The 26,927-nt window shown below is 57.8% G+C and overlaps 2 protein-coding genes across 5 annotated transcripts; one reads left to right on the top strand and one right to left on the bottom strand.

Moving 5' to 3' along the window:
• The first annotated feature begins 33 nt into the window (after positions 1–33).
• Positions 34–13,272, top strand: Mtg2 (mitochondrial ribosome associated GTPase 2). Of its 3 annotated transcripts, none has more exons than XM_003462820.4 (7): positions 34–132; positions 6,357–6,565; positions 8,383–8,530; positions 9,539–9,654; positions 9,971–10,189; positions 10,303–10,441; positions 11,164–13,272. In XM_003462820.4, exons 2-7 carry the CDS (start codon positions 6,362–6,364, stop codon positions 11,556–11,558), a joined length of 1,221 nt encoding a protein of 406 aa, XP_003462868.1. In that variant the 5' UTR covers positions 34–132; positions 6,357–6,361; the 3' UTR covers positions 11,559–13,272. The 3 variants fall into 3 exon arrangements, with proteins under 3 accessions (XP_003462868.1, XP_005000453.1, XP_005000452.1); XM_005000395.4 differs by lacking the exon at positions 34–132 and adding an exon at positions 206–817; XM_005000396.3 differs by lacking the exon at positions 9,971–10,189.
• An 8,479-nt stretch (positions 13,273–21,751) lies between these two features.
• Positions 21,752–26,678, bottom strand: Hrh3 (histamine receptor H3). 2 transcript variants are annotated; one of them, XM_063247900.1, is made up of 3 exons: positions 26,101–26,678; positions 24,959–25,125; positions 21,752–23,670 (listed from the first exon to the last, which is right to left on the bottom strand). In XM_063247900.1, the coding sequence occupies exon 3, from the start codon at positions 23,620–23,622 to the stop codon at positions 22,753–22,755; it is 870 nt and encodes a 289-aa protein (XP_063103970.1). In that variant the 5' UTR covers positions 23,623–23,670; positions 24,959–25,125; positions 26,101–26,678; the 3' UTR covers positions 21,752–22,752.
• Between the last annotated feature and the right edge of the window lie 249 nt (positions 26,679–26,927).

Below are 26,927 nucleotides of genomic sequence, written 5' to 3'. Positions count from 1 at the left end.
ACGCACGCGCCACGCTGCCGGGTCAGAGGTCAAGGTCTGCCTTCCACACATGCGCGTTGGTTGCACTGGCGGAGTCCGGTGCCTGCCCCGGAAGCAGTCGCATGCCCCGGAAATGGTGATTCGGCGGAGCCGGTGGGTGCGGCGTGGGAAGCGAGGGTTGTCAGCCGGCTTTGGACTGTGGGGAGGCTGAGGGTCGGGGCGGCGGGGAGCCCCTGGGGCAGCAGCAGGCTTGGCTGTCGCCTTCAGCGCGGTGGGGGCTTCGGGGACGCGCTTCGGCCCGGCGCTGGCCACTCGCTTGGCTGCCGCCCGGGTGGGGACGCGGCGGGCGGGGACCGACCTGGCCTGGGGCGGCTGGAACGGGCCGAGCGAGGCGGGCGTGCCGTCACTCTGCCTTTTCCGCGTCTGCGGCCGAGACGCTGCGGACTCGGGGTCGCACGCCTCTTCAGAGCGGGTGAAAGAATCTTGTTTCTGCGCTGTCCCTGGAAAGTGGTTTCTTTCATAAGGGAGAGGACTCAGCGCGTTCATCGCAGTGCGGGGAACTCGTCAAAAGTCGCGGAGCAAGCCAAGCAGTGTGACCACACCCACAGTCCCGCGCGGTGATCACAAGTTCGGGGCCAGCTGGGACAGTTTAGCGAGCTCCTGCTTAAGGGGAGAAACAAAACAAAAGTGGAGATACAGCTCAGTGCAGAGGTCCTGGGGTCAGGCCTCTAGGAGTGGGAAAGGCTGAGGAGCAGAAAACTAGTTCTTCAGAATCCATCTTGCCCTAGTTCCCTGGAGAGTCTTCGTGGATGCCCAAAGCAGTGTGAGGATTCCTGTTGTAAGTTGCGTTGCCAGAGGACACTGTCTTGGGAACGTGACTTAACCTCCCTGAGGCAGTCTCCACTGCTTTGTAGGGGAAATCATAATAGTAATAAGAGTTTAGAAGCAGACAGGACACTGGTGTGGGAGTGGCATGCTGGCGTCTTGGCCCGGAGCAGGCAGCGGACCGGTGGCTTCTACCTCTGGACTCCAAGCCTAGAGGAGAGCAGTCAGTCACTGGAACCAAGACAGGCCTGGAGAGGCTTCTCCTGTTGCAGATGTGACTTTCAGTCTGGGGACTTGACTGAAGCAGGAAGCTCCTGTCCACACTGCCAAAGCGTAAGGTCATAGCAGATCTATAGACTGGAACAGAGTGGAGACAGCCAGGGGTGTTATAAGGAACGCACTTCAAAATCTGTAAATGGTTTAAAGAGGTTCCTGGCAGTAATTTCTGTGGACCAGTAGACACGGAGCCTAACATTTTCCAGAACAACTGTACCAGTGTCCACAGCGGGCCCTGGACAGCAGTGGGTGCCTTTCCTGGCTTTTGTCAGAGCCCTGACATGTAATCGTGAAACAGCACATTCTCTGACGAACTCTGCATCCTGGGTTTTCATCACAGCCTCATTTCTGTTCATGCCGTAACTGGACCGAGCAGATGGCTGCAGTGTGGAGCGTGCAGTGGGTTTCCTCTGTGGAGCGTAGCCAGGTGGTGTCTGAGGGACTGCGATGGTGGAAGTGTTCTCATCCGTGCTGCCCTGCACAGCATCTGCAGGCTGTATGTGGCTTTAACACAAGATGAGGCCTGTGGGACTGAGGAACTGAGTTCTTACATTTTATTTAATGTCAATTAAATTTAATAGCCCCATGTGGCTGGTGATTATTCCACAGTACAAGAACAGCCCTATTAGAAGAACAGAGACCATCCAACAGCAGTAGAGAACAATGTTGCATTTGTTCCCTTGCTAGGAGGGAGCCCTGTTTCTCAGTGGCACCCACACAGATCTCAAGGGTGTAGAGGAGGAAGTTGCTGAGCGAGGCCCAGGTCAGGGTTCAGCCCTCTGGGTGATTTCGCAGTCATTGCCAGGGTTCAGGCATTGGCAGGCCTGTTTTCCAGCATGTACCCCACGGGTATTGCTGTGTGCTGCTGTGAAGGAGCGGGAGGCCCTTTGCTTTTAGCCTCTGATAAAAGGCTCTGATAGCTCTGTGCCCTTCCACCTGGCTTTGCCTCTGTTCTCATTGGTAAAGTAGGTACTTTCTCACAGTTTTTATAAGGACTTAAATGAGTTTATCCCTGAAAAACACTTAAAACAGTACTTTGGAAGTAAGGAGGCAGAGGACTTGAATGTTTACTGTTAACTTTATTTCTAGGTGCCTTTTGATTTGGTATTCCTATACATGGATTTGGTTTCGTTTTTGGGGCGGTGGGTACCGGGAATCGAATTCAGGGCCTTGTGCTTGCCAGACAGGTCCTGTGTCCCTCAGCTATATCCCTGGCCCTGGTTTCTGACTTTTCATTTCTGATTGTTTGTTGCTAGGATGTAACAGTACAATTGACTTCTACACTTTTTACTTTGTTGCCTGCAGCCTTGCCCAGTGTATTCTAATTGTTGCGTTAGGTTTCCCTGGGGTTTTCTGTGGGACAGGGACAGTGTTATTCCTCCACTTTCCCTTCATTACTGCATGTCTAAAGGAGCCAGATGGCCTACAGGTTCGGACTGGGCCTCCAGCCTTCTCAAGTGCAGGGATTACACCAGTCTTCTGCAGTACCTGTTAGCTGGAGGCCTCAGACAGGCTCTTTCCCGGTGTCGGGGTGGAGAGGGTCCTCGTCCTAGCATGCTGGTGTGCTCTTTTCCTGGTCCTGCATGGGTGTGGAGGTGGCCACAGGGTCAGTTAGTACTGGCTGCTGAAGTAGCCGGGCATCCTGGGTAGCCAGTATCCTGGGATGTCCTCGGGGTTGGTGTCTGATCTGTCTGTACTTCTGGGTTTGGTTGAGTACTGTTGGTCAGAGGGTTTTTGGTGGGTTTTTTTTTTTTTTTTTTTTTTTTTTTTTTTTTTTTTTTGGTACTGGGGATCAAACTCAGGACTGCACACTTGCCAGGCAGGTGCTTACGCAGAGCTAAATCCCTGGCCCTGTCAGAGGATTTTGATGTCTATAGCGATGAGGAATACTGGCCTGTTTGTTGTTGTAAAATCAAGTTTTATGGTGGAGTTATGGTGGCCTTAAAAGTTGAGTTCAATGGTGTTTTTTGTCTTTTCCTAAAAAGCCTAAGATTGCCTCTTTTTTTTTTTTTTTTTTTTTTTTAATATTTGGTGGAATTTACCAAGACAACATTCTGAATCTAGAATCTGCTTTTGACAATATTCTTTTCTAGCAAATCCAGTTTTTTTTAGTGGATATGGTTTTGGTGTATTCCTTTAGGGCTTGTCTGTTGTTGTTTTGGTCCTGGGGATCGAACTCATGACCTCAAGCTTGCCAGGTAAGCGCTCGAGCCACTGAGCTAAATCCCTGGCCCCTTGTTTTTGATTTTTTGAGACAGGATCTCTCTGTGTTGTTCAGGTTGTCCTTGAACGCACTGCCCAGGCTGGTCTTAAACTATGGCAATCCTACTGCCTCAGCCTCCCAAGTGCTGTGATCCCAGGGTGGGCCATCATGCTGGAAGTTGGTCTCTTCCTGGGTTTGTTTGGTAAAATGCATCTTAGTTGTGTGCCCATTTGCTGTAAATCATTGAGTTTGTCCCAAATTGTAAACAAAGAGCAAAATAAGTGATAGACAGTAGGAAGTAGGACAGTAGACCTTTCTCAGTGGGAAGGAGACCTAAAGATGGAGAGGGGAAGGGAAAGGCGGGAGGGGCAGGGGAGAGCAGGAAGCTCCACACAGCCAGTGTAACCTTGCACACTACAAACACTTACTAATAAAAATTTTTAAACATTTCTAAGTTTGTGAGAGCACAGCATAAGAAAATGGGAATAGCTTTGCCACTTTTTCAGTAACTCTAAAGCCAACTGCAGATTGGAAGGTTTAGGTTTTAGAATATTTTTGCAGCCTCTAACAGGGAACAGCAGAGGAGAGACCTGTGTGAAGGCCTGGGGTGAGGCCTGATGACGAGGGCAAATGAAGAGAGGGAAGAGGTGGAGGCCTGGGTGCTGGGCGTGGGAGACAGAGCTGCAGAGAGCGGAGGAGACCGGGAGAAATGTCCTGCGCTGAACTGGACACGCTGGCTTTTGAGCGGCGGCGGCGTATGTGAATGCAGATCGTGTCAGCCTGACTGTAGGAGTAAATGCGTGTGTGTATGCGTGTGGCAGTGTGGACATGTGTGTGCTCCCCAGCTCTGTCCAGCGGATCTGGGAACAGGAGCTCCTCAGTAGCAACGAGCAGACCCAGCGTTAGAGTTAGATTCCAGATGCTGTCTCTGGTAAAGTGAGCCCGGCCCCAGCGGGGGCAGCAGGTTTCAGGATGGGGCAGAGACAGGACAGATAGTCCTGGGCATTTGTGCAGGAGCAGGAAGGTGCTCAGAGTGGTGGCACGTGTCCAAGGACAGGAAGCCTCATGATGGTCCCTACTGGCCAAACTAGAAACAGTTTGACCCTTAAAACAAATGACAGTACCAGTGTAGTTGTTTGCTAAACTAGGAGACACGACTTATGTATTTTATTACATAAAAATAAGTCAGTTCCCACACAGATTCATACTGCTCCCCACCAGGTGCTGATTGCTCTGGCTGTGCTTGGGTGCACAGCAGGGACAGGCCCGCCTGCTGGAGGGGCAGGGAGGTAGCCAGAACAGGGCGCCCCCCAGACAGCTGCCCCCGTAGCCCTCAGATGTCAGGGAGTGTCAAGGAGGAGACAAAGGGGCCTCCCACTGAGGACGTTCCGGCATGCTGGCTGGAACAAGGCCAGTCTGGACTCTGCGCCGGGCCTTCTCTTTCGGGCCCCTCATCCTGGAGGACAGGACTCGGCCCGGGGCAGCGGAGTCGGGTGCGCTCTTCCTGTGCCATCCTCGTGCCCAGAGTAGCACTGTTGGGTGCCATGCTAAGGAACAGCAGGTGTGAGGACAGGGTTCCCTCTCAGGGCCAAGGGTGTCATGGTGGGTGGCACCCTGCAGGGGCTCCTAGGAGGACAGACTGTGTCCTCTCCTGGTGTGCTTACCCGTGCTGGCTCTGTAGCAACTTTCTAAATGATGCATAAACATTCCCGTCTCCTGCTGTACCTACATCTCGTTCTGCACCATGGGGAGCACTGCATGGTTTTCCTGTGCAGAGTTCCCAGGTTGGGGACGGTCCTCTCCTGGCAGGTGGGGTCAGCGTCTTCCACACCTCACCAGAAGATGCATGCTCCTACGAGCAGCCTGACCCTGGGCTGGCACTGCTGTTGCTGCTGCCACTACACATGGAGGTGTCCCCAGTTCAAGTTCCTTCTGAAAGTGGCCCATTGACTGCAGCCCCACAAATTAAGTGCTCAGTCCTGGAAAACCATCTTCAGCTCAGAGGCAGCAGCAGGGGGCGGGTCCCGGGGCTCAGGGCCCCACAATCTGGTGGACACACCTGGAGTGCCATAAAGCACACCACAAACGCTGCCGGGAGCAACCAGGTGGGGGTGCTGCGGTGAGGGCCGGGGTCTGGGCACCTCTGTATCCAGGGAGTGGAGGTGAGGCTCACCCCCCTGGCTGAAGGGCTTCACAGAGGCCTCCTCACATGTGGGCTCGGTCTCCAGCCTCATCTCCTGCTCACAACCAAGTGTTGAAAATTGCTGGTGACCGGCCCCAGCCGAAAGCTGTGAAGGGACCACCATGAGTCACTGTGTCAGAGCAAGGGAAATTCCAAGGGCCCTGGTGGCTGCAGGGCAGACACTGTCACTCCCCTCTCAGAGAGTTACAAGGGTTGTGAGCTCCATGTAGGAGTGGGGACAGAGACCCGGTGGACACTGCTGGTCACCTCTCAGGATGACCGCCCACCACCACTGCTGTGCGTCCAGCTTGCCTGCACCCAGCTCTGCACCAGCAGACTGAGGCAGCAGGAGCGAGACCCTCCTGGGTCACCCGATGACCAGCCGAGGAGGGCTTTGTTTCCATGGTTAGCATTTTCATACTGCAGTTTACACAGTGTGGGCTGCACAAGAAAGCACAGTCACATCTGAACAGATGGGCCTTCGCACTAGAACTTTTGACTTGAGACTCACATTGCCTTTCATATTTTCAGTGAGCAGATTCTCGATATTCCCCCGGAGGTGTGTCTAGTGTTCAATGCATGTGCACAGAACCTGCCCAGCATACACTGTAATCCCAGCGCTCAGGAGTCTGAGGCCAGCTGGGTTACTGAGTTCAGGGCCAGCCTGACTACAAAGCAAGGCCCTGTCTCAAAAAATAAACAGAAAAGTAGGTTTTGCCCCAAGTCCCAATACACTGATGGGTGCCAGGGGGAGCATGAGCCTCAGCGGGGGGGGACAGCGGGAATCTCCGGATGTGCTGGCCTGGAACACACCCAGACGCCTGTCTTCAGCTTCCTTTGGACGCTCAGGGTTAGCCCAGGTGCCTTACTGTCCTGTCCCGCTTTCCCTAGGGGACATGATACCTGGGAGGCTCTCCTCGGCCAGACCCTGGACCATGTTGGAGGGAATAATGCGGGGTGCTGTGCGCACACCAGCCGGCCTCAGGCTCAGCAGGCTCCTCCCACAGCAAGGCCACCCCAGGCCACTCTCCATGGGCTGTGTGGACTGCACCAAGCATCGAGAGCCCCCTGGAAAGAAGCCCCTGTCTGAGAAGAAGCTGGTGAGCTCCCTTGGGAGGCGGCTGCATGCCTTGTGGGGCCTTGGGTTGATCTGCGCTTTGGTTCTTTGCTCAAGGGACACAGGGAGATTCTTTCAGGGGACCTTCCTGCAGTGGCCAGCAGCAGCCAGGGTGGTGGAGTGCTCCCGGTCAGGCTGCTCGCTGGTCATTCATCCTCGCAGAACAGCACTTTACTCACCAGGTGTCAGGGCATGGTTCCTCACCCAGGACCTCTGGGTGGGCGGAGTAGGCCCCTGAGGTTGCAGCCTACAAGTTTCCTTGTTCTGTTCACCAGAACCTTCTATTTAAAACACGAATGGTCATTGACTAAATTCAAGAAAATACGCATTTATCATGCACTTTTAATTTCCTCCTAAGTGGAGGGCCCAGGTGAGCGTTGCGCAAGCCAACAGAAACACTTGCTAGTGGCCGAGACCTCGTAGCGCCGCCTCCCCTGGAGCACAGCACCTGGGCTTTATTTCCATGTGGTGCTTTCTGAGTGTGCCTTTTCCTATCAGGTGGATCTGGGTTTGGTGGCATGGAATGAAATCACACACTGAACTTTTGATGTGGTAGTTTGTGGTTTTCCCATGTGGTGGTGCCAAAGAATCCTAAAATATTTTTGTATTTTCTTTTGAAAACTGTTACGACCATTGGATGGAAACCCATATCTCCCTCCTCCAGAGAAGGGCTGTGGGGGCTGTCAGGCACTGTCGGGCAGGGGGAGCTTGTCCACACACACAGCTGAGCAGCCCCGCACCTGAGCCACGAGCGGTCCTTGTGGACAGCGGTTCGTGTGCGTTGATTATTAACCTAATCAGCTGGTTATTCTGATTCTTTAGCTTAGGGGCCTCAGAGGGACACTGTGTGTCCCCGAGTGGTGCACAGATAGGCCCACATGTAGGCAGGACACAGGAAGGTTCCTTCTCCCTAGCTAAAAGCCTAGTACTTATCCAAGAAGAACTCTGCCTCTCCTTGTTATGTCCTGCTGAACTAAAATTTTTCATAGCAAAGATTTGTTACAGTAACATGTTTAAGAGAAGCTTTCTTAGAAAGACACTTTGTTCAAAGACAGTTTCTTAGACAAGTCATGTTCTCTTAAGGTTAGAAAGACTAAGTGGTATTTTTAAAATGTAAATAGCTTTAGTAAATTGAGATATAATTCATACACTATGAAGCCTACTCTTTTAAAAGGTACCCTTCTTAAAAAAAAAAAAAAAAAGGTACTCTTCTGCCAGGTGTGGTGAACACCTGTAATTCCAGCACTTAAGAGGCTGAGGCAGGAGAATTGCCACAAATTCAAGGTCGGCCTGGGCTACACAGTGAGTTCAAGGTTAGCCTGAGCTACAATGCAAGGCCCTGTCTCCAAAACCAAGGTACTCTTCCACAGTGATGGTTTGTTTTGTTCTGTTTTTAAACTTCTTTTATTTAGTACATGCTTGCAGTGTGTAATGGTTGGATTTATCGTGGGGAGCTGGTACATGGACGTAATACATCCTAGTTAAAAGCGTGCTTTCTCTTTTGTCCGTCTTTACATCTGCATTGATTCACCTTGGCTTGCAAATTCTTGTGACCTGTGGAACTCATTTTTTTTTTTTTTTTGGTGCTGGTGATCAAACTCACGACATTGATTTTGCTAAGCAGGCACTTACGCTGCTGAGCTAAACCCCCGGCCCCTGGAACTGACTTTTATCTTATCTTTGGATTTTTTTTAGTAATTACCTAGCTTTAAGCAGTTAAGGCATACTGTGGTTCGGGTGGTAGTTAGTCTCCTTGGAGGGTTTAAGGTGTCACTGACATGTGTCTGGTGTTCTCCGTAGAAAAAGCACTTTGTGGACTGTCGGAGAGTGCTTGTCCGTGGAGGAGGCGGAGGCTCCGGCATGAGCTGCTTCCACAGTGAGCCCCGAAAGGAGTTCGGGGGCCCCGATGGCGGGGACGGTGGCAGTGGTGGTCACGTCATCCTGCGAGGTACGTGTCTGGGAGCAGCTGGGGGAGTCCAGGCTTCTTAGCCTGTGACCTTTCGCATTAAAATCTGGGTGTGCAGAGAGTGTTTTTATGCATTGTGTGGAGACAAAGTAAGGTCACGTGGGTGTTTGGAGTTGTTCTGAATCACAGGAGCACCGGTGAGTTTCCCTCCCAGGGCAGCACGATGGTACGGGGTCAAAGGCTAAGCCTATGTCACTGTCTCAGGAAGCGCTGAGGCCGTGTGCAGCACGTGCTTGGCGTAAACATGTGGTTTAGCAGGCCAGCTGCAGAAATGCTCACAGAACAGGAAGGATAGCTCAAGCTCAAGACTTCACACTCGCCCGCAGCGCCAGGCGGACACTTAGGGTGCTGAGCTAAATCCCCGGCCAGGAGAGCTTTTTCTTTTTTTTAGTTGATGATTGCATTATAATTAACTTTCATGTTTTTAAGAGATGGCAGTGTGTTTTTGTGTTTGCTTTTGTTTTTGTCTCTTTTTGAGATGGGGTTTCACAATGCAGTTCAGACTGGCCTTGAACTCACTTTGTAGCCCAGGCTGGTTTGAACTTGCAGATATCCTGTTGCCTCAGCCTCCCGAGTGCTGGGACAGGCGTGCATCATCACACCCAGCCTGGTAAAGTTTTTGAAGGGAAATTCGAGCTCAGTTTTTTGAAATCATGTTGCTAGTCAGTAATCTCTGCTCCCTTTCATTCTGTGAATCCCTTCTGTTGTCTGTTTTTCTGTTTCGGAGGAGAGGTTTTCTTGGGATTGAACCCAGGGCCTTGTACTGAGCTGTATCACTCACCCTTTTGCCTTTTTTTTTTTTAAAGTTTCGAGACAAGGTCTCACTAACTTGCCGAGGCTTCCTACCTCGGCCTCCCAGAGCAATCAGGTTACAGCCGTGCACCACTGCGCTCAGCTTTCTAAGGTTCTTAAACTGGGCAAAGCAATGTTAGCCAGGCACCGGTTCCGTCTTAACACGGAGGAGGATGCAGGTTCTTGCTCTCGCTCTAGTTGACCGGCAAGTCAAGTCCCTGTCGTCAGTGCGGTCCCAGTATCAGGGCTTCAGTGGAGAAGATGGCGGCAGCAAGAACTGCTCCGGCCGAGGTGGCGCTGCCCTCTACATCCGGGTGAGCTGAAGGCCCTGGGTCGGTGAGTGGAAAGCCTCCGTGCCAGTGCTGCCCGATAGGGTATGAGGTGATCGCCTGGACAAAGACATCCACCGGCCACCTCTGGCCTAGGCCTGTGCCCAGGGCCCCCAGGAGGTGTCCCCTCCAGACACTGGCCACGCAGAGTTCTAAGGGCATGTGCCCATCCCCATAGGCCGCTGGGGAGCCCAGGTCATGTCTTGGTGCTTGGTGGCCATGAAGGGAGGACCTGGCAGTCCCTGTCCTGCATTGCCGCTTCTTATGTGGAACACGGCTGTGCCACCATGCTGCCTTGCAGGTCCCAGTGGGCACCTTGGTGAAGGAGGGAGATAAAGTCATTGCAGACCTGAGCTGCCCGGGTGATGAGTACATCGCTGCACATGGTGGCGCCGGAGGAAAAGGCAACCGCTTTTTCCTGGCCAACGACAACCGCGCGCCTGTGACCTGCACCCCTGGAGAGCCGGGTCAGGAGCGCGTTCTCCACCTGGAGCTCAAGACAGTGGCCCACGCAGGGATGGTGGGTTCCGGGGCTGGTTCCTGGCCCCACCACCTTACTGGCCTGGGCTGCGGCTGTGGCCGCAGCAGCAAAGACCTCCGCGGGGTCAGCAGCCTCCTATGCTTGTTTTCCAGGTTGGGTTCCCCAACGCTGGGAAGTCTTCGCTCCTCCGGGTCATCTCCAACGCGAAGCCTGCTGTGGCCTCCTACCCGTTCACCACCCTGAAGCCCCACGTGGGCATCGTGCACTACGCCGACCACCAGCAGCTCGCAGGTGGGCTCAGCCAGCCAAGTGGTGCAGGGAGCCGGTTATGTAACGCCTAAATTTAGCTTCCTGTTTAATTGTTGCATTGTTTTCCCTAATTGAAAGAATTTCAGTGAGTCTGTTCTGTGTCAGAATTAGGATCCCACCGTTGAGAAATGGGAGTTTAACTTTCCAGCCTGAGGAGAGGTTTCCTTCTCATTGCATTTGTTTGCTGTGCTCTGTGGGACTCGGCAGCAGCAGCCACTGTGTAGACAACATGTGATTTTAAAAGCTTTCTCTGTACCATTTTGAGAGAAGAAAACTTTCTTTCCAGCATATAATGTACCCATTAAAAATAGTAAGCCTGCTGGCAAGGTTATTTGTATAGCACTTTATGTTTGCAAAGTACTCTATAATGATTCCTATCAGTAATCAAATTATTAATAGAGTGCAGGAAACCATTTTTCCCTTTTTTGAATCATGTTCCAAGCCAGAGAGACAGGACTGTGCTCAGTATTTCCCACCCGACTGCTGTATCTTCCTGCCTGTCACCCAAACATCAAGGAGCACTTTGCAAACTGGAAGGCAGGGGTTCCTCGGTGTCGGGCGGCCCGCTCCCATGAGGGTACAGGGTAGCTCTGGCTTTGGGTGTCCCTTGAAAGAAAATCTCGGAAGGGGAGGAGTCGGGTCCCAGGGGAGGGCTCCTGGTGCCCACCCAGGCCCGAGGCTGACACTGTGCTTTCCTCTCCTAGTGGCCGACATCCCAGGGATCATCCAGGGCGCCCACCAGAACAGGGGCCTGGGGCTCAGCTTCCTCCGGCACCTGGAGCGCTGCCGTTTCCTCTTGTTCGTGGTGGACCTCGCACTGCCCGAGCCGTGGACTCAGCTTGAGCATTTAAAATACGAACTGGAGAAGTACAAAGAAGGCCTGTCTTCAAGGCCCCATGTGGTCATCGGAAACAAGATCGATCTGCCGCAGGCCAGGGCCCATCTGGCCCCACTGCAGGCCCACCTGGGACAGGAGGTCATAGCCCTGTCGGCGCTGACCGGGGAGAACCTGGAGCAGCTTTTGCTCCACCTGAAAGTTCTGTACGACGCCTACGTGGAGGCCGAGTTGGGGCAGGGCTGCCAGCCGCTCAGGTGGTAGTGGGCACAGCGGCTCTGGCCCCGAGGCAGAGGCCGCATGCCCCCCTCCCCCGCCCCGCTGTAAAACACGGGGCTTTCGATGCCTAGGAGAACGTGCTTGTGAGAGTTCAAGAGCTGGTGCCTCTCCTCCCTGCCCTGTTGGGGTTCTGCCACTGAGGTGCCCCTCCAGCCGAGGACGCCATGGGTGGCGGAACACTGTGTACCTGACACTGGTCTGCGCTCCAGCTCTGCACACCGGCAGCCCCGTTGACTGACTCGCGGAGGTTGACTCATTGTGCTAATTAACACCCGTAATTAGGAGGAGGACCACACTGCTGGCTTCTGTCACTTGTGCTGCTCTGTACATGTACTGCGGGGCGAGCTCTGCAGAGCAGCACAGCCAGCACCCAGCCACCTCCCCTGCACGTTAGCACCATGACCAAGGGGCTCCTCTGCCTGCACCCTGATCCCTCTGCGGTAGAGCCATGGGGTCACCGTGGGGTCTCCATGGGGTCTCTGCCCCGCAAGAGGCATCCTGGTATCGGGGCCAGCCATCCAAGGGGAGTGGGCCGGCCAGCGCCTTCCCTCTCCCTCCCGAACACAGCGCTCTGCTCTGTGGGAGCCCAGTGCCAAGGCAGACTCAGCTTCACGACTGAGTGCACTCAATATCCGACTCCGGCGTGCTCGGCCTCTGGCTCGACTTCAGAATGCACAAGCGAGCTGTGAACTAAAGGTGATGTGAGCCGTGAATGCCAGCATTGTCTCCAGTAGGTAAGCACAGCCCGACAGGGCAGAGTAGGAGAACGGCAGGGGCCATGTCCCCATTAACTTGGGCTGAGCTTCCACGCAGCTCTGCTCCATGGAAACCCTTGCCTGGGGCCAGGTCCTCACCGCGACCTAGCAGGGGCCAAGCCCGGCCACCTTCTCCAGCTCAGCCTGCAGCTCCTGCATGCCTTGTCCAGGCAGGAGACTCCTGCTCCACGGTGAGGCTGGGTCTCTGCCCCCGCACCTCGCCAACTGGACAGCCCGCCCGAGGAGCCCAGCGCCTCTGCCTGAGATGGAGGGACGGAAGAAAGCAGAGAAGGTGCCATCGGTCACTGGCTTATCCAGAAGGGTCCCAGACAGGCGACACCGCAGGCGCGCCCAAGGCAGACATCCTTGCTGCGTGTCGGGGTTTGGCTGCTGCACATAATAAGCCAGCGCCTCGGCTCTCAGGAGCAATTCAGCTTCGATCTAGCATCAAATCTGCAGGCAGAACACGAGGTCCTTTCCCGGAGGCTTTATTTTAATGTCTTATAATTTCAAAGGTCCTTATGTCCTGGAAGCCAGGGATGGGCCTTGCATCTGTTTGCTTTCTCTTTCAGGTCACCATAAAGGGTTTCATAGAGTCAAGCCCACCCTGAGAGCATTAATTATCTGTGGCTTTCATCTTGTGCTGGGCCCTGCGCTCTCTAGGGGTGGGGGAGCCCTTGCCCATCCTCCCTGGGCCTCCAAGACCTTGCCCATGGCTAAGCTTCGGAATAGTGGGCATCTCCCAGGACCCAGCCGTCCTGTACTGGGACTTCGTTGGCGGATGCATCACAGATGGTGCCCAGGCTCCCCACACCTGCGGGTCAGCCAGATCCATGGCTGCTTTCTCCCTGAGGCTCGGTCTCCCCACACAGTTACCTGCTCCTGGCCAGTTTTGTAGTTTTTGGGTCAAGCTGTAACTCAGTAAAGTTGTTTTTATGCTGTGCTGTGGAGGGCCTGTTAGTAGCCTTAGGGTTACCACTTCCAAAACTGTACCCCGCAAAGAAACCTGTCCCTCACCCCAGCTCTAGAGTCCGCTTTCTGACCATTCCAGACTCTTCCTGCTTTATACGTCAGCCTTTTCTGAAGCCATCACTCCAAGTCAGGAGGGGGCCACAAGTGCACGTGTGGGGGCAGAAGCTGCATTCAGGCAGGCAAGGCTCTTGTCTGGTACTCACTGAGCCCAGATAGTGCCAGCATTAGTGCATTCAGATGAGTGGGACTAGAGGACCCCACAGTAGTGTTGCCTTTGTGCACACTGACACACACACACATGCACACAACTCGTACACACCCAGGCTGTTTCCACAAGAGCTAACCCGTTTCTAGAACCCACTGGTTTTGCCAGGTCATGTGGGGACATTGCTGGCAGTCTTACAGCAGCCCTCTAGCACTTCAGTTCAGGGTCCTGTCCAGAGCCTGCGTCTGGTTCTCTGTGCCTCTCAATGTCCCCTGTCTTCCAGTATCTGTCCCCGCCAGCTGGTGCTGTTTCCCAGGTACGCTGCCGGCCCCCTTCCCTTCGTGTCCTTCCAGGTTCAGGCTCACTGCAGAGCTGGCACTGGCTCGGTGCCCTTCAGGGATGCATCCTGGACCTCGGGTCTGGCTTGCCCATTCTAGGTGCCTCCTCCCGGATGTCACAATCACCACCCTCTGGTAGCTCCACATGGGTGTCTGTCATGGGTTGCAGTCTGGCCACTCCCTGACCTTCCTGGGAGCAGATCTTAGGATGGAGGCCTAACCTTCGGGATTCAGAGGCTCCCAAGTGCCCAGTTTCCAGCCCACTGCTTCACCCTTTGGCCTGGAGCTCCCGTCCGCTGGCTCCAGAGGCCAAGTTTGCAGCTCCCACAGGGCCTTGAGGGTGTATGAGCAAGGCCCCCCAACCCCGGGCTCCCAGCCACTGCCAGCGTGACCTCAGCTCTCCTGCCTGTGTGTAGGGTTCCCACCCACGCGTCTGTTCCCTCATCCTTAGCAGACACACGCCATATGGGTGGCTGATTGTCTTGATGGCAAATGCCCGAGGCTCTCTGCTGCTCGTGGGAAGTGGCGTCCACCTCTGGCCTCCCTGACTTCCGAGGCCCCAACTCCCGCTGCTGTGCTGACCCGCAGCATCCAACACATGGCCTAGCCCGGGCTGGCCTTGCAGGTCCCTTGTGGGTCAAAAGTCACTGAGACGTCCTCCCCAGCTGGAGGTTAGGAGGCTGGCACTGGGCTGTGGAGGCACCAGGCTCCCTCTTGGGGCTCTTGGGAAAGTGCCTTCCGGCCTCCACTGGCATCCACTGGCTCCTGGTGCCCTTTGGTTGTGGCCACTTCACTCTGATTCCTGTGCATGCCTCCATGTGACCTCTGTGTCCCTCCATCCTTAAGGATGGCAGTCCTTGGACTCGGGCCCACTGTAGGATGTGGGCCCCACCTGCCCTCCTCCTGGGACAGGAGGCTTCCTCCCAAACAAGGTTGGGTCCTAAGGTTCTGTGCAGTTTAAAGGCTGGGGCCGTCATCTGGCCCAGGACGCCATGCCTTCCAGTGGGTGCCATGCCTCCTTGCTTAAGGGTTCGATGCATCGGGCTGGGCATCTGCAGCCCACCCTTCTCACGCTGGCCACCAGCTCCACCTCGTCCCCCCTCCCCCCAGGGGACCTCCATAGCCAAGCAGCACGGGCCCTCAAGGGACAGCCAAGTGCTCCAGACAATGCCCTCTCCTGCTGCCCTGTGAACTGTTCTCCAGCCACAGAGGGCCTCTTGTTGCTGATTCCTTGACACCCAGTGAAACCTCTAGAGTCAGGACCCAGAACCCCTCACTCTCCCACACACAGAGCCCTGGGGATGGGAGCCTCACTGGTGCTGTGCCCAAGGCCTAGGACAGTGCTAGTACCATGTCGGGGCAGGAAGAGCATGTGCTGAGGAAGCCAGTTTTATTTTTACTTACTTATTTTTTTTGTACCAGAAATTGAACTCAGGACCTCACACTTTTTTTTTTTTTTGTCTTTTTCCTTTTTATCGGTACTGGGGATCAAACTCACCACTGCCTGCTTGCAAGGCAGGTGCTTATGCCGCTGAGCTAAATCCCCAGCCCAGAAGCCTGTTTTCAGCATCCTCCTGCTGTAACTTTATGTTGAGATGTTTGTGGTTTGGGGGTGGGGGTCAGGAACCCCATGTGGGGGCTACTGCCCACAAGTGATGGGTAATTAAGCTCTGCATGGAGCACCCCAAGACGGGAAGGCTGGAACCCGAGCTGGAGGTGAGGAGCTGCGGCTGGGCAAGGGCATTGGGGGTTCCTCGGCAGGGCGCTCCGATCTGCACATGCGGAGTGCAGCCGTGCCGAGCTGGGGTGCACAGGCGCGGCGCACTGCCTCGTGTGCCCGAGGCCCTGGGTTCCATCTGTAGCTCTGCAAAAAGAAAAATGCTAAGGAAACCACAATTCAGTGTTGAGTGGAGGGACAAGTCCCTCTTTTTGAGACAGTTTCCCTACATAGTTCAGGCTAGCCTTGAACTCACTAGGCAGCCCAGGCTGGCCTTGAACTTGCAGCCATTCTCCTGCCTCAGCCTTCCAAGTGCTGGGATCAGAGGTGTACGCCTCCACCCTCAACAAACTCTGAAAGGAAGAGGAAAGTGCTCCCCCTGGGCAGAGGTGACAGGAGCAAAACGGTGGCTGTGGCCTCGTGCCACTGAGCTGTTCACCTAAAAATAGCTTAGTGGAGCTGAGCATGATGGCATGTGCCTAATCCAGGGAGGCTGAGGCAGAAGGGCTCCAAATAAAAGCCCAGCCTGGGCAACTTAGTGAGACTTCATCTCAAAAAAAATTTTTTTTAGGGGCCAGGGATTTAGCTCCTCAGCACCAGTACCTGCCTGGCAAGAGCAAGGTTGTGAGTTCAATCGTTGGTGCCACAAAAAAAAAAAAGAAAAAAAAAATGTTTTTAAAGGGCTGGGGATGTAGTTCAGTGAGAAGGCCCTAGGTTAAATTCCCAATATTGAAAAATGAGTAAATGACAAGTTTTGTCTTGTGTATATTTCACCACCATAAAAACAGTTTAGAGCTAAACACATAGCAGGACCACGTGCACTCCTGGGTCAGGACTGAGTGGGCAGAGCAGAGCTATGCTGGATGCTGCCATCACCTGCAACTCCCCACAGCTCTGCCCTGGGCTCCACTGGCAGAAACCCGGGAGGGCACCCGAGGGCCACAACTGTCCTGGCCCCAGCATGCACGTCCGCAGTCTCTCACGGTGCCCTTGTGCACCATGGAAGGACCAGGCTGCAGTGCCGTGCCCGGGCTCTGTCCCCTGCCTGGCACTGTTTGCTAGGCTGGTGCCATGCCCACCTGGCACCTCTGCCAGTGTTTGTTGAGGCGTCAAGCGTCCCAGGCTGTGTGAACACACGGACGTCCGGGAGTAGCATACATACCTTGGGCAGGAGGCTGGGGGGACATGTCCCTCTCAGCTCTAGGGCTGCAGTTCGATAAGGACTCCCCTGCCCAGACACCGCCACTTTCCCAGTGAGCTGTGACAGTTGTCTGGAGCGGGGCCACTGTTAAATTCACTGGGCTGCTGTCGAGGAAAGCCCAAGAGCCCACGCACAGAGGACCAGGTGGCCTCCTGCACGTGGCCTGGGGCCTCACCTTGTGGGGCAGGGCCTGGACTTCCAGGGCCCTGTTCTGGTTGGCACCTCGGGGAAATCAGCAAAATAGCAGTGGGAGCCCATAGATGTGAGGCTTTCTTCAGAGCCTGAGTCACCCACCTTCCACTGGGTCCCCCAGGGGGCAGGGCCAGTTGTGGCCCGGGAAGCTGCTCAGCCCCGTGGCTGAGCTATTTCCACACTGCGAGGGTTGGCACGGGGCAGGGTGAGCTCTGTCTGCGCTGCAGCCCCCTGTTGGCTCCCTCATCGGTGCCATGGGGACTACAAGAGCACACACTGCAGCAATGTGGGGCGCATGTGTGGTCCTCGCCTGTGGTGCTTTTTTGCACACGCACTTTAGCCACCCCAGCATGGGTGGGACAGGGCTCTCCAGGGTCACAGGGCCTGGGGGTCATCTGAGACATACACCCAAGGCCAGAACAAAGCTTGAGTCCTGAGGGCTGCATCCCTTTTTGGTTGGGCAGGGCCGTGCCCCCAGGGGCAGAAGTGAAGAGTTTTCTATGCTGGCAGCCAGCCAGGAAGCAGGGATTGGGAAAGGAGACACCCACTGCCCAGCTCAGCCTCTGCTGATCCCGACCCCGCCCAGCTGTGGGGCAGCAAGGCTCCCTAGGACACCTCTGCCCAGCAGCTCCCACTGAAAGTCCCTGGGCCCAGGGCCAGGCCAGATCCCTAACCCTAACCTCACCCCTCCATGGGGTGGCCCTGCTGAAGACAGCACGGAGGCCCTGGGTCAGCCTCTGCAGCTGGACACTACTGGCCTTTCCCTGGCCTGGCTGCAGTCCCAGGACTGCAGCTGGCTGCTGGGGTCACGTCATGCACCTGGAACACCTTGGACACTGACTGCTGGGACCACAACCTATCCTCTTAGTCCAGGCGGCCCTGAGCCTGCTGCCGTGAGGGGAGATGGGTATCCCCAGAAAAAGGGGGCCTTCTGAGGCAGGCCCGGCACACTGCGCTTAGGAGAGGAACAAGAAGGTGGCTCCAGGGCGGGGCCGCTGGGAAGTGGTGCCAGAAGGAGGCAGCCCAGCGCAGGCTGTCATTAGCTGTAAGACGTGGAACAACTCCTCAGCCTCTCTGTGCCCGAGTCTCCTCATGTATACAATGAGAATCATAGTGCACACTATCCTGAGGACCAGATGGGGTAAGAAAGGGCCATTTGGGTTTGGCAGTCCCCACTTGTAATCCCAGCACCGTGGACGTTGAGCCAGAGGGTCAAAAGTTAGAGCCCAGCCCGGGCAGTTTAGCAAAGTGAAGGGTATAAAAGAGGGCTGGAGGTGTGGTTCCATGCAGAGGGCCTGGGTTCAATCCCCAGTACCACACATGCACACTCAACACACATAAAAAAAGGACAGAAAAGAAAGAGAGACGGAAGGATGGAGGGAGGGAGAGGGGGACACGGGGGAGGGATGGAGGCTGGACCATGGTGTCCTGACCTCAGCCGCCTTCGGCACTGCAGGCTAAACACCTTCCTCGGGACGAGGTGCCCACCTCCTTCCCAGGCAGGCGGGGAGGGACGCCTCTCAGCCAGGGCACTTCCCCTTCCCTGACCCTGTGTGTCCACAAGAGGAGACTCAGGTGCTTCTGGAGCTTGACCTCTGACCCTTGACCTTGACTTCTGTAGGGTCCGCAGACCCTGATGTCTCCACCCCAGCATGGATCACTGAGGTCCCCCAAAGCCTAGAGAGCGGGAACAAGATGTCCCTCTGTCCTCCCCAGGCCCCAGTGAGGGAGAACTGTTGGAGGGGCCCAGGTGGGGAACCTTGCCAGCCTGCTCAAGGTCTCAGCCTGGAGTCCTCCTGTTCATACAGAACTTCCTGTCCAGCTGCCTCAGGCCTCACGCTCACGCCCACACCCCGGAGAGGGAGGAGAGGCTGTGGAGGAGGAGACGCTCCAGGTCTGGGCAGCCCCACCAGCTTTCTGTCTCCACCCGTGGAGAGCCGGGACCCGAGCCCTAATGACAGGTTAGCAGGTGCGGCTGCTGGGCTGGCGGCAGGCACAAGCACTGCCAACAGTGAAGGACTTGGGCAGTGCGGGAGGGCCACTTCCTGCGTGGGCAGGAGAGCTGGGGCGCTGGGCCTGGCCGTCCCCTCGGCTGGCAAGGCTTGGCCTGTCCTGTGAGGAAGGAGCTGGGGCCCAGCAGCCACTGCCTGGTCCCCGAGACCCACTGGGAGGAAGAGGTGAGGTGCCAGACACCCCCTCAAAGTGCTTGAGCCTCACGGCCAGGCTGCAGACTGGCTGGCCGGGCTGGGGCAAGCTCCAGCCTGGCCTCAGTTTCCCTTCCCAGCACACTTCCTGTGACCAGGACAGCTGGGTTGTGTGACGCCTTTGCCACCCTGCCACGTCCCCGTTGGTTTCCAGGGGATGCACAGTGGGCGCCCCTTGGTGCTGCAGGTTCAGATCCACAGAGCTCCTGGAGACTCTTCTGGGTGCCCTGCTTGGCTCCCCATCCCGGGGACACCCCTCCCTAGCACCATGCACACAGAGACAGGGCCTTGGGCCCTGTGCCCAGGAAGATATGGCCTGCAGAGGGGACCAGCTTGCCCACCCGCACCCCATGGTACCCGGCACACAGTCCGTGCTAAGGAGGATGGAGCGGAGAGAGCTTGGGCCTTGGAGTCAGGCTTGGCATCGGGCGCTGGCTCCTGCCGGCCCCGTGGGTGCGATGTGGGGACAACTCCCGCCTGGCCTGGCTCTCAGCGCAGAATGGAGGGCGTAACTGCCCCTCAGGGTCCCTGAAAGGACACAGGGGCCTAGGCTGTGCCAAGGCCAATGCGGAGTGCCAATAACGGTCAGCAGGAGGCTCACTGCACCTACACACCTGGCAACAAGGTCGGGCAGTGCAGAGGTGGTGGCGCTGGGAGCTCCCTCCCTGCTGCTCAGACCTCTGGCTCCATCCTTCGGCCTTTTGCAGAAGCAGGGGACAGGCCTGCCAGTGGGGAGTCTGGGACTCCACCCTGGGCTGGGAAGGACCCTGACACGGCAGATGTCCAGAACTTGTCCCTGGGAGTCAGCCTCAGAGCCAGTGCCAGGGTAGGCAAAGTGCCCATACATGCAGCCCCGAGGGTCCTGTGAGGGGGACCCAGCGGGGCCCCGTTGCCTGCCCTCGGCCTGCTGTGTCCTGCCTGCTGCTCCAGGTTGGCTCCTCTGTCAGCTCTCCGAGGCTCCAGGACCACAGCTGCGCGGTCTCCCTCCTGCCATTCCCGGTACACAAGCAGGCACACAGTAAACAAGAGCAGAGCTGGGGACCCGGGCAGCAGCTCTGTCTCCTCCAGCGCTGGCTTGCAGGGCCCGCGGGTGGCCCCTCTGTGTGTGTGTTTGCTGCCCACTTGGACCCAATAGGCTCTGTGTCTTTCTTCTCTCCTCCTCTGTCCCCACACTGAAGCTCCAGGAGCAGCAGTTTCCAGAGATTGAAGGCAAAATTGCTTGAAAGCCTGTGCTTTTATCCTCCAATTTGTAGCCATTTAGCAGGGCCAGGCAGAGGGGCAGCCAGGGCTCTGGCTGTGCTGTTGTGTGGAGGCGCCCACTGCTGCAGAGAACCGTTATTGTCCTTTCCCAGACAGCTCTGGCTGCAGGACAGACGGGCACCGGGGGCCAAGCAGGCTGCGCAGGGCAGAAAGCCTGGGGAGGGGGAGGGGCACGGAGCCTCCGGAGACAGGGCAGAGGCTCCCCGCCCCCCCTGCTCCCAGCCACTCAGGACAGGGTCCAGCCCTGGACACAGTGTCCTCAGAGCCCCCTCCCTCTGGTCACTACAGAAGGGGGCTCGCGTGGCTTCTGCCAAGGAGAAGCTCCTGCCTTTACCCGAGGGTGGCAGGTCTGGAATCCAGGAGAGGAACAGAGCCAGGGAGGGGAGCGGGCAAGGGTCCACTTGAAATCTGGGGGAGTTTTCCAGGGAGCTTAAAGAATGGAAGTGCAGGTGCAGCTGTGGGGTGCGAGGGAGTCTGGAGAAGGAAGGTTTCTGTGGGCTGAGGATCAGAGCGCAAGTTCTGCCTGAGGGGTACTGCTCATCTTGGGGACAGTGGCCATGAGGTGGTAGGGAAGGAAAATGGGAGCCCGGCAGAGTGAGGTCAGGCGGGGATCCGGGTCAGAGGGTCGAGGCTCCCAGCTTGTCCGCTTCCCAGCGCCAGGTTGCCAGCCTGAGACAGCCTTTCACCACCAGACAGCTCTGGGCTGAACTGGCTCAGGAGGACAGCACCCATGATCCCGCTGCTTGTCCTCCTCCTACCTTGCACCTTCAGGGTCACCTCTGGGCCTCTGTCTTGGGCATCTCCTCTAGGAAAGATGCCACCTGCTGCAGGCTCACCCCTCCCGGCCGGGTACCCCCTCAAGCTGTGAAGCCCACTTGGTCACCACAGCCCCTTTGCCGCCCCTTCCCAGGCCCCCCCAGTGTGTGAGACAAGGCCAAGACCACCCCTGCACCCCAGGTCTCACTGGCACGCAGCCCCGCTCCCCAGGGAAGGCTGTGAGTGGGGACACAGCTCCCGCCTAGGGTGGCCTGGCTGTACTGGGGCGGGGGTCTTAGGCTTCATTCTTCAGGCTGATGGGGGGTGTCCCAGGCTCCGGCCCGATAGGGGCACTAGTCTCTCACTGAGGTTAAGCACCAGGATGGTGGCCACAGCCTTTCTTCTACCGAGCCTTCTGTGCCTCTTGTCTGCCTCTTGGGGGTCTTTGACTCTCACCGCCACAAAGCACTCTGGAATCAGCACTGATAAAAACATACACTTTAGGCATGGATATAGCTTGGTGACACAGTGCCTGCCCAGCAAGCACAAGGTCCTGAATTCAATTTCCGGTACCAAAAAAAAAAAAAAATACACTTTATTGTGACTTCACGTTGGCAAGGGCAGCAGCGGAGCATGCGGAGCACCTGCGGTGGGTGTACAGGACATGGCAAAGTGTTCCGGGGCATTCCCTCACCTGATCTCCCGCTGACAGCCCCTGTGCAAGGCTCAGCAGCCTGAGACACGGCCAGGTCCCTTCCTACCCAATAGCGCCCAAGCGATGGGGCTGGTGGGACAGGCTGGGCCATCTGAGCAGGCATCGTATGGCTCTGGCCACGCTCAGGAACGGCCAGTAGGACCACCCCACTGTCCCAAGCCAGGGGGCAGGGCGGGCAGAAGCAGCTGGCACAGCTCAACGAGAAGCCGCAGCACAGAGGGAGGAGGGCGTGGGAGCCCACACCTGCCAATCCAGCCCTGAGCACCTCAGCAATTTTGTCTCTCTTGATTAAACACCCAAGGAACATCAGACTCACAGACGTGTTTTCTTCTTCTTTGTCTTCCTGAGAACACTCAGAATGGAAGAGTGGGAAACGGCCCCAAGATTCCTGGGCACTTGGCACTTGGTGGGGCAGTGAGTCGGAGGGAAGAGGGATAAAGCTGGGCCCTGGGCTTAAGCAAGTTACAGGCAGCAGCGACAGCAGCGTCCGGGCTCGTTGGAGCCATGGAGGTGCACGGGTGTGCGCACGTGCAGAAGCACACTGCCGGGTCGGGAGCCTGGAGCACACAACAACTGTGAGAACACCAACCACTAAGTGTGCAAAAGATGGACACCACTGGGCACTGCACTGTCCGTGGGGGTGGACAACATGCCTGGGACTCGTGGGTTGTCCCTCTGGGATAGAAGCCGGGTCTGAGAGGCACAGCCCACCACCCACACTGCAGTTCAGCTAGCGAGGGCCCCAGTCAGCCCACCAGGCTGCCCGAGATGCAGGCCGAATGGTCAAAGAGCAGCTGCCGTGGCATCCAGGGTGGGCCACAGGCAACGTGCAGCTCACACCTGGGGGCCGTGGGGCGGCCGTGCTCACTTCCAGCACTGCTCCAGAGAGCCGTGGGGCTGGACCTTGAGCTTCTGTGGGCAGAGCAGCTTGGTGAAGGCTCGGCGGAAGCTGTAGTGGCACAGCGGGTAGAGGACAGGGTTGACAGCCGAGTTAGCCCACAGAAGCCAGAAGGATGTCTCGTACCAGTAGTCAGGGACACAGTGGCCATGGCAGGCCGCTCGGATGATCATCAGCAGGGTGTATGGGGCCCAGCAGAGCCCAAAGATGCTCACAATGATGGCCAACGACTTGGCCACCTTCTTGTCCCGTGACAGGCGGAAGCGCTGAGTGATGCTCTGGGAAACCATCTTCATGCGCTTCTCCAGAGATGCCGAGGATGCGGAGGGCTTGGAGCCCCTCTTGAGGGAGCGTGGCCTCTCCGTGCCCCTCGAGGAGCTGCCGGAGCTGGAGGTAGGTGAGGCTGCCGCGCCGCTGCCACCCCCGAGGGCTGCCTCTCCAGCCTCAGCGCCAGGGCCGGCCTCGCCCACCCCGTACCTGTGCAGTGGCATGGACTCCCCTTGCCCTTTCGGCCAGCAGCCCCAGCAGCCGGGGGGTGGTTGGGGCGGGGAGGACTGGGCCTCTGGCAGGGGGTCTGGGCCAGCCTCACGGGCTCCTCCGTCTAGGCGAAGGCGGGTGCGCCGCTGGATGTTCAGGTAGATGCTGAGATTGAAGAACGTGACGCTGAGGAAGGGCGTGAAGAACTCCAGGGTGGAGGCTGTGATGAGGAAGTACCAGTTGTAGAAGAACTCAGCATAGCAGTGGCCTTCGGGGATAGAGCTGCCCCCGGACAGGTACTCCCAGCTCAGGATGGCGGGCCCGTACAGCAGGAAGGCCAGCACCCACACCAGCACCATCTTCCGCACCGCCCGCCGCGTGTCGCCCTGCTGGGCCCGGTAGGACACCTGCAGTGGGACACGCAGGCAGGAGGGAGGTCACGCCAGAGGGCCCCTGGCCTGCAGCGCTGTTCCTTGTTCTCTGCTCTCCCAGGGAGTGGGCAGAGGCCTCCCGGTGAATCCTGGCTGGCTGCTGTCTGGCCACAGTTAAGCCAGACCTTGCTTCCTTGCCAACCCCACCACCAGTGAGCTCTCCCAGTGCCCCATCTTTGGCCCATCTCCCTGGTGCCAGACTTAGAATCAGCCACCTCCCAGAGCCAAGCACAACTGATTCTGATGTGCGGCATCTTGCAGAAGCCTGAGCCAAGCTGGATGGCCAGCTGTGCAGAAGGTAGGTCCAACTCCGCCCCCGCGCAGGTGCTCCTGCCCCTGGGAGCTGGAGATGCAGGAACGAAGCCATGTGCTGGCCCACAACAAACCGCACGCACATGCACACGCACGCACACACACGCAGTAACCCAGCATCCAAATTGTGCATCTGGAAGGTACAGGCAGAGAGGGTGGGCCAGTAAGTCCTTGCTGAGAGTCTCCAACCTCTAAATCCAAAGAGCAACCACCAGCAGGGGGCAGGGGGGCAGGAGGGCCAAAGATCCAGCTGGGGGTGTTGGGGGAAATCCAGAGAAAGTGAGGAGGACCTGTAACTCGCCATCACTTGGCCCGATGGCCTTTATCTTGGGGACACAGGAGCAGTGACCAGAGCGACAGCTATCCGTGGATCTACGGTGCCGTGTTGTGGGCGTATTGGGACATTAGCTTATTTAAGACCGCTCCATTTCCCTGGTGGCTCAGGGAGGACCGGAGGGACTCTGGAGGACCTCAGGATTGTTCCTTTTGTATTCTGCTCCTCAATCTTTCTAGGCTCAAAGAAGCCTGCTCCTCTGATCAGGCCTGCGCGGTCAGGGCTGAGGAGGGGTGCAGTGCCGTGGCCCCGCCTCACGCTGGCATCCACACAGTTTCTACTCAACTGGGCAGGTCCAGGCTAACTTCCCACTGAGGAGAACGGGCAAAGCCAAGGGCAGCAACCTGTCCTCCTATAGCTCTTGTGCAGCTCAAGGAAGGGACACAGACCCCCTCTCAGCTCTGGGCACTTTGGGCCCACCCCAGGCCCGAGGCTGCTCAGTGACCCCCTTCCTCAGGAGCAGCTGATTCCTGGGCAGACCCCTGCTTTTATCCATGCCAGGACCAGCCAGTGGCCTCTGAGTGGGCACATGGCCAAGTAGTGCCCACAAGTCAGGTCTGAGGCCAGCAGGGATCACGCCCAAGGAGTGAGACTCAGTACTTGCAGCCCAGGACTCACCGCTCTGGTGACAGACAGGAAGCGGTCATAGCTGATAAGCACAATATTGAAGACCGAAGAGGTGCACAGCAGGTAGTCCACCACCAGCCACAGCTTGCAGAGGCCCCGGCCGAAGGTCCAGCGGCCAGTCAGCACATAGGGCACATACAGTGGGATGCAGAAGGCCCCTGAGCGAGAGGAGGGGTGCGATGAAACCACGGGTGACAGGCGCTTGGGATCAGACCCAGCAGGCCTGGGATTCCCAGGGCGGGCACTGCCTGTGGCTGGTATCTCTTATCTTATTCTCTTGTCCCCCAGGCTGCAGCTCCCAGACCCACTGAGCCCCTGGACTGGGAGCAGGCGAGGGGATCGGATCAGGTGCAGAGACCCCTGGACTTCTGTCTGGTCCTTGGAGCCCCCAAGAGGAAAAAGGAAGGGCACCTCCTTTCTCCTCAGCTCCCACGCTGGATTAGACCCTACCCTGGCTGTGGACAGCTCCATCCTCAGTTCAAAAATTGAAAAAGCTTTTTTTTTTTTCTTGGCTTAAAGGGCTCTTGGCCCCAGCCCCCGCCAAACACTCCCACAGCCAAAACTGCCTTGCAGCGTCTGGGAGAAGCATCTGGCAGCCCCAACAGGTGTCTGGCGCTCCGGCCCCCTCTGCGCGCCCCGCCCCCCGCCCTCCAGCCGGCAGCAGCGCATGGACACGTGAGCGCACGCTCCTGGAGCATCGCCCACACCCCACCCCCGCCTTCCCCGCGGTCCCCTTCCCCAACACGGCTCCAAAACCCCCTTCGCTGTCCTCTCCACCAACCTCCCTAGCCTCCCCGCAGCACCCTCCGCATGTCCTGAGCCCACCGCAGCCTTTGTTTGGCTACGGCGCAGAAGCCGGCGCTGCACCCGCGGCCGCTGCGCCTTGCGCTGCGCCGAGCACCCGCCGGCTCAAGGCCCTTCCTAGGGAGGTCTCTCCGCAGCCCCTGTCTGGCCTGAGAGGCGGGCAACTTCGCCCGCGCCCACTGCCCCGAAGGCTCTGATGCCCCTTCCCCAGCCCGGGCCCCGGAGGTCTGTGTGCTGCCCCAGCTCCCCGGGCCTCCAAGCTCGGATGGTCCGGTGGGCTCAGCTCCCCCGGGCTCGGGCAGCGGGCGGGGTCTGGGGGCTTTACCCACGAGGAAGTCGGAGATGGCGAGGTTGAGCAGAAAGAAGTTGTTCTGGGTGCGGAGGCTCGAGTCGGCCACGAAGGCGAGCATGACCAGCGCGTTGCCTAGCACCGTGGCCACGATGAGCAGCGCCATGAGCGCGGCCAGCACCGCGGTCCAGGCGGCGGAGAAGCTGCGCGCCCCGCCCGCAGCCGCCGCCGCCTCTCCCGCCAGCGCCCCCGACGCGTTCACCAGCCCGTCGGGCGGCGCGCGCTCCATGGCCCCGCAGGCTCACGCGGCGCCGGGGCGCGGAACAGGGCGCCGGCTGCAAGCTGGGCGTCCGGGTGGAGCCCCGGCCCGGGAACCTCGTCTTTGCCGGCAATCGGCCCAGCCCGGTTTTCCGGGGGGCGCCCCGTGCATGGTCCGCGGGGCAGGGGTCGGAGCCAGGAGGCTGGGGTCGGAATCCGAGACGAACAGGGCGGGAGGCGAGACCGCTGCAGAGCAGAGAAGCTGAAGCGGAGTCGGAGTCCCGGCCACGGCCGGCTCGTCCGTGCACCCGGAGCGCAGCGCGCCACGGAGTGCGCCCAAGCCCAGCCCGCCGCCCCCCGCGCCCAGAGCCCCGCGCCCGGCACAGAGCCCCCGCCATTGGCTGGCGCCCTCGCCCCGCCCCCGCCCCGCCCCCGCCCCGCCCGGCGCGGGCAGCACCATGGACAGCGCCGCGTGCCCGCCGGGCCGGCTGGAGCCCCAACCTGGGTGCGCACGCGGCTGGCGGGGTACGCGGTCCGGGCACGGCCGGGCCGCGGAGCGGGGGTCTGATATCAGTGGCAACTGGGGGGTCTGATATCCGCCTCTGGGCT

This window comes from Cavia porcellus, unplaced genomic scaffold (genome assembly GCF_034190915.1).
Source record: "Cavia porcellus strain 051 isolate PalLab524CR breed Dunkin Hartley unplaced genomic scaffold, mCavPor4.1 scaffold_5, whole genome shotgun sequence".
NCBI lineage: Eukaryota > Metazoa > Chordata > Mammalia > Rodentia > Caviidae > Cavia > Cavia porcellus.
The sequence above is the reverse complement of the archived record's forward strand: the minus strand, read 5'-3'. Positions and strand labels throughout refer to the sequence as shown.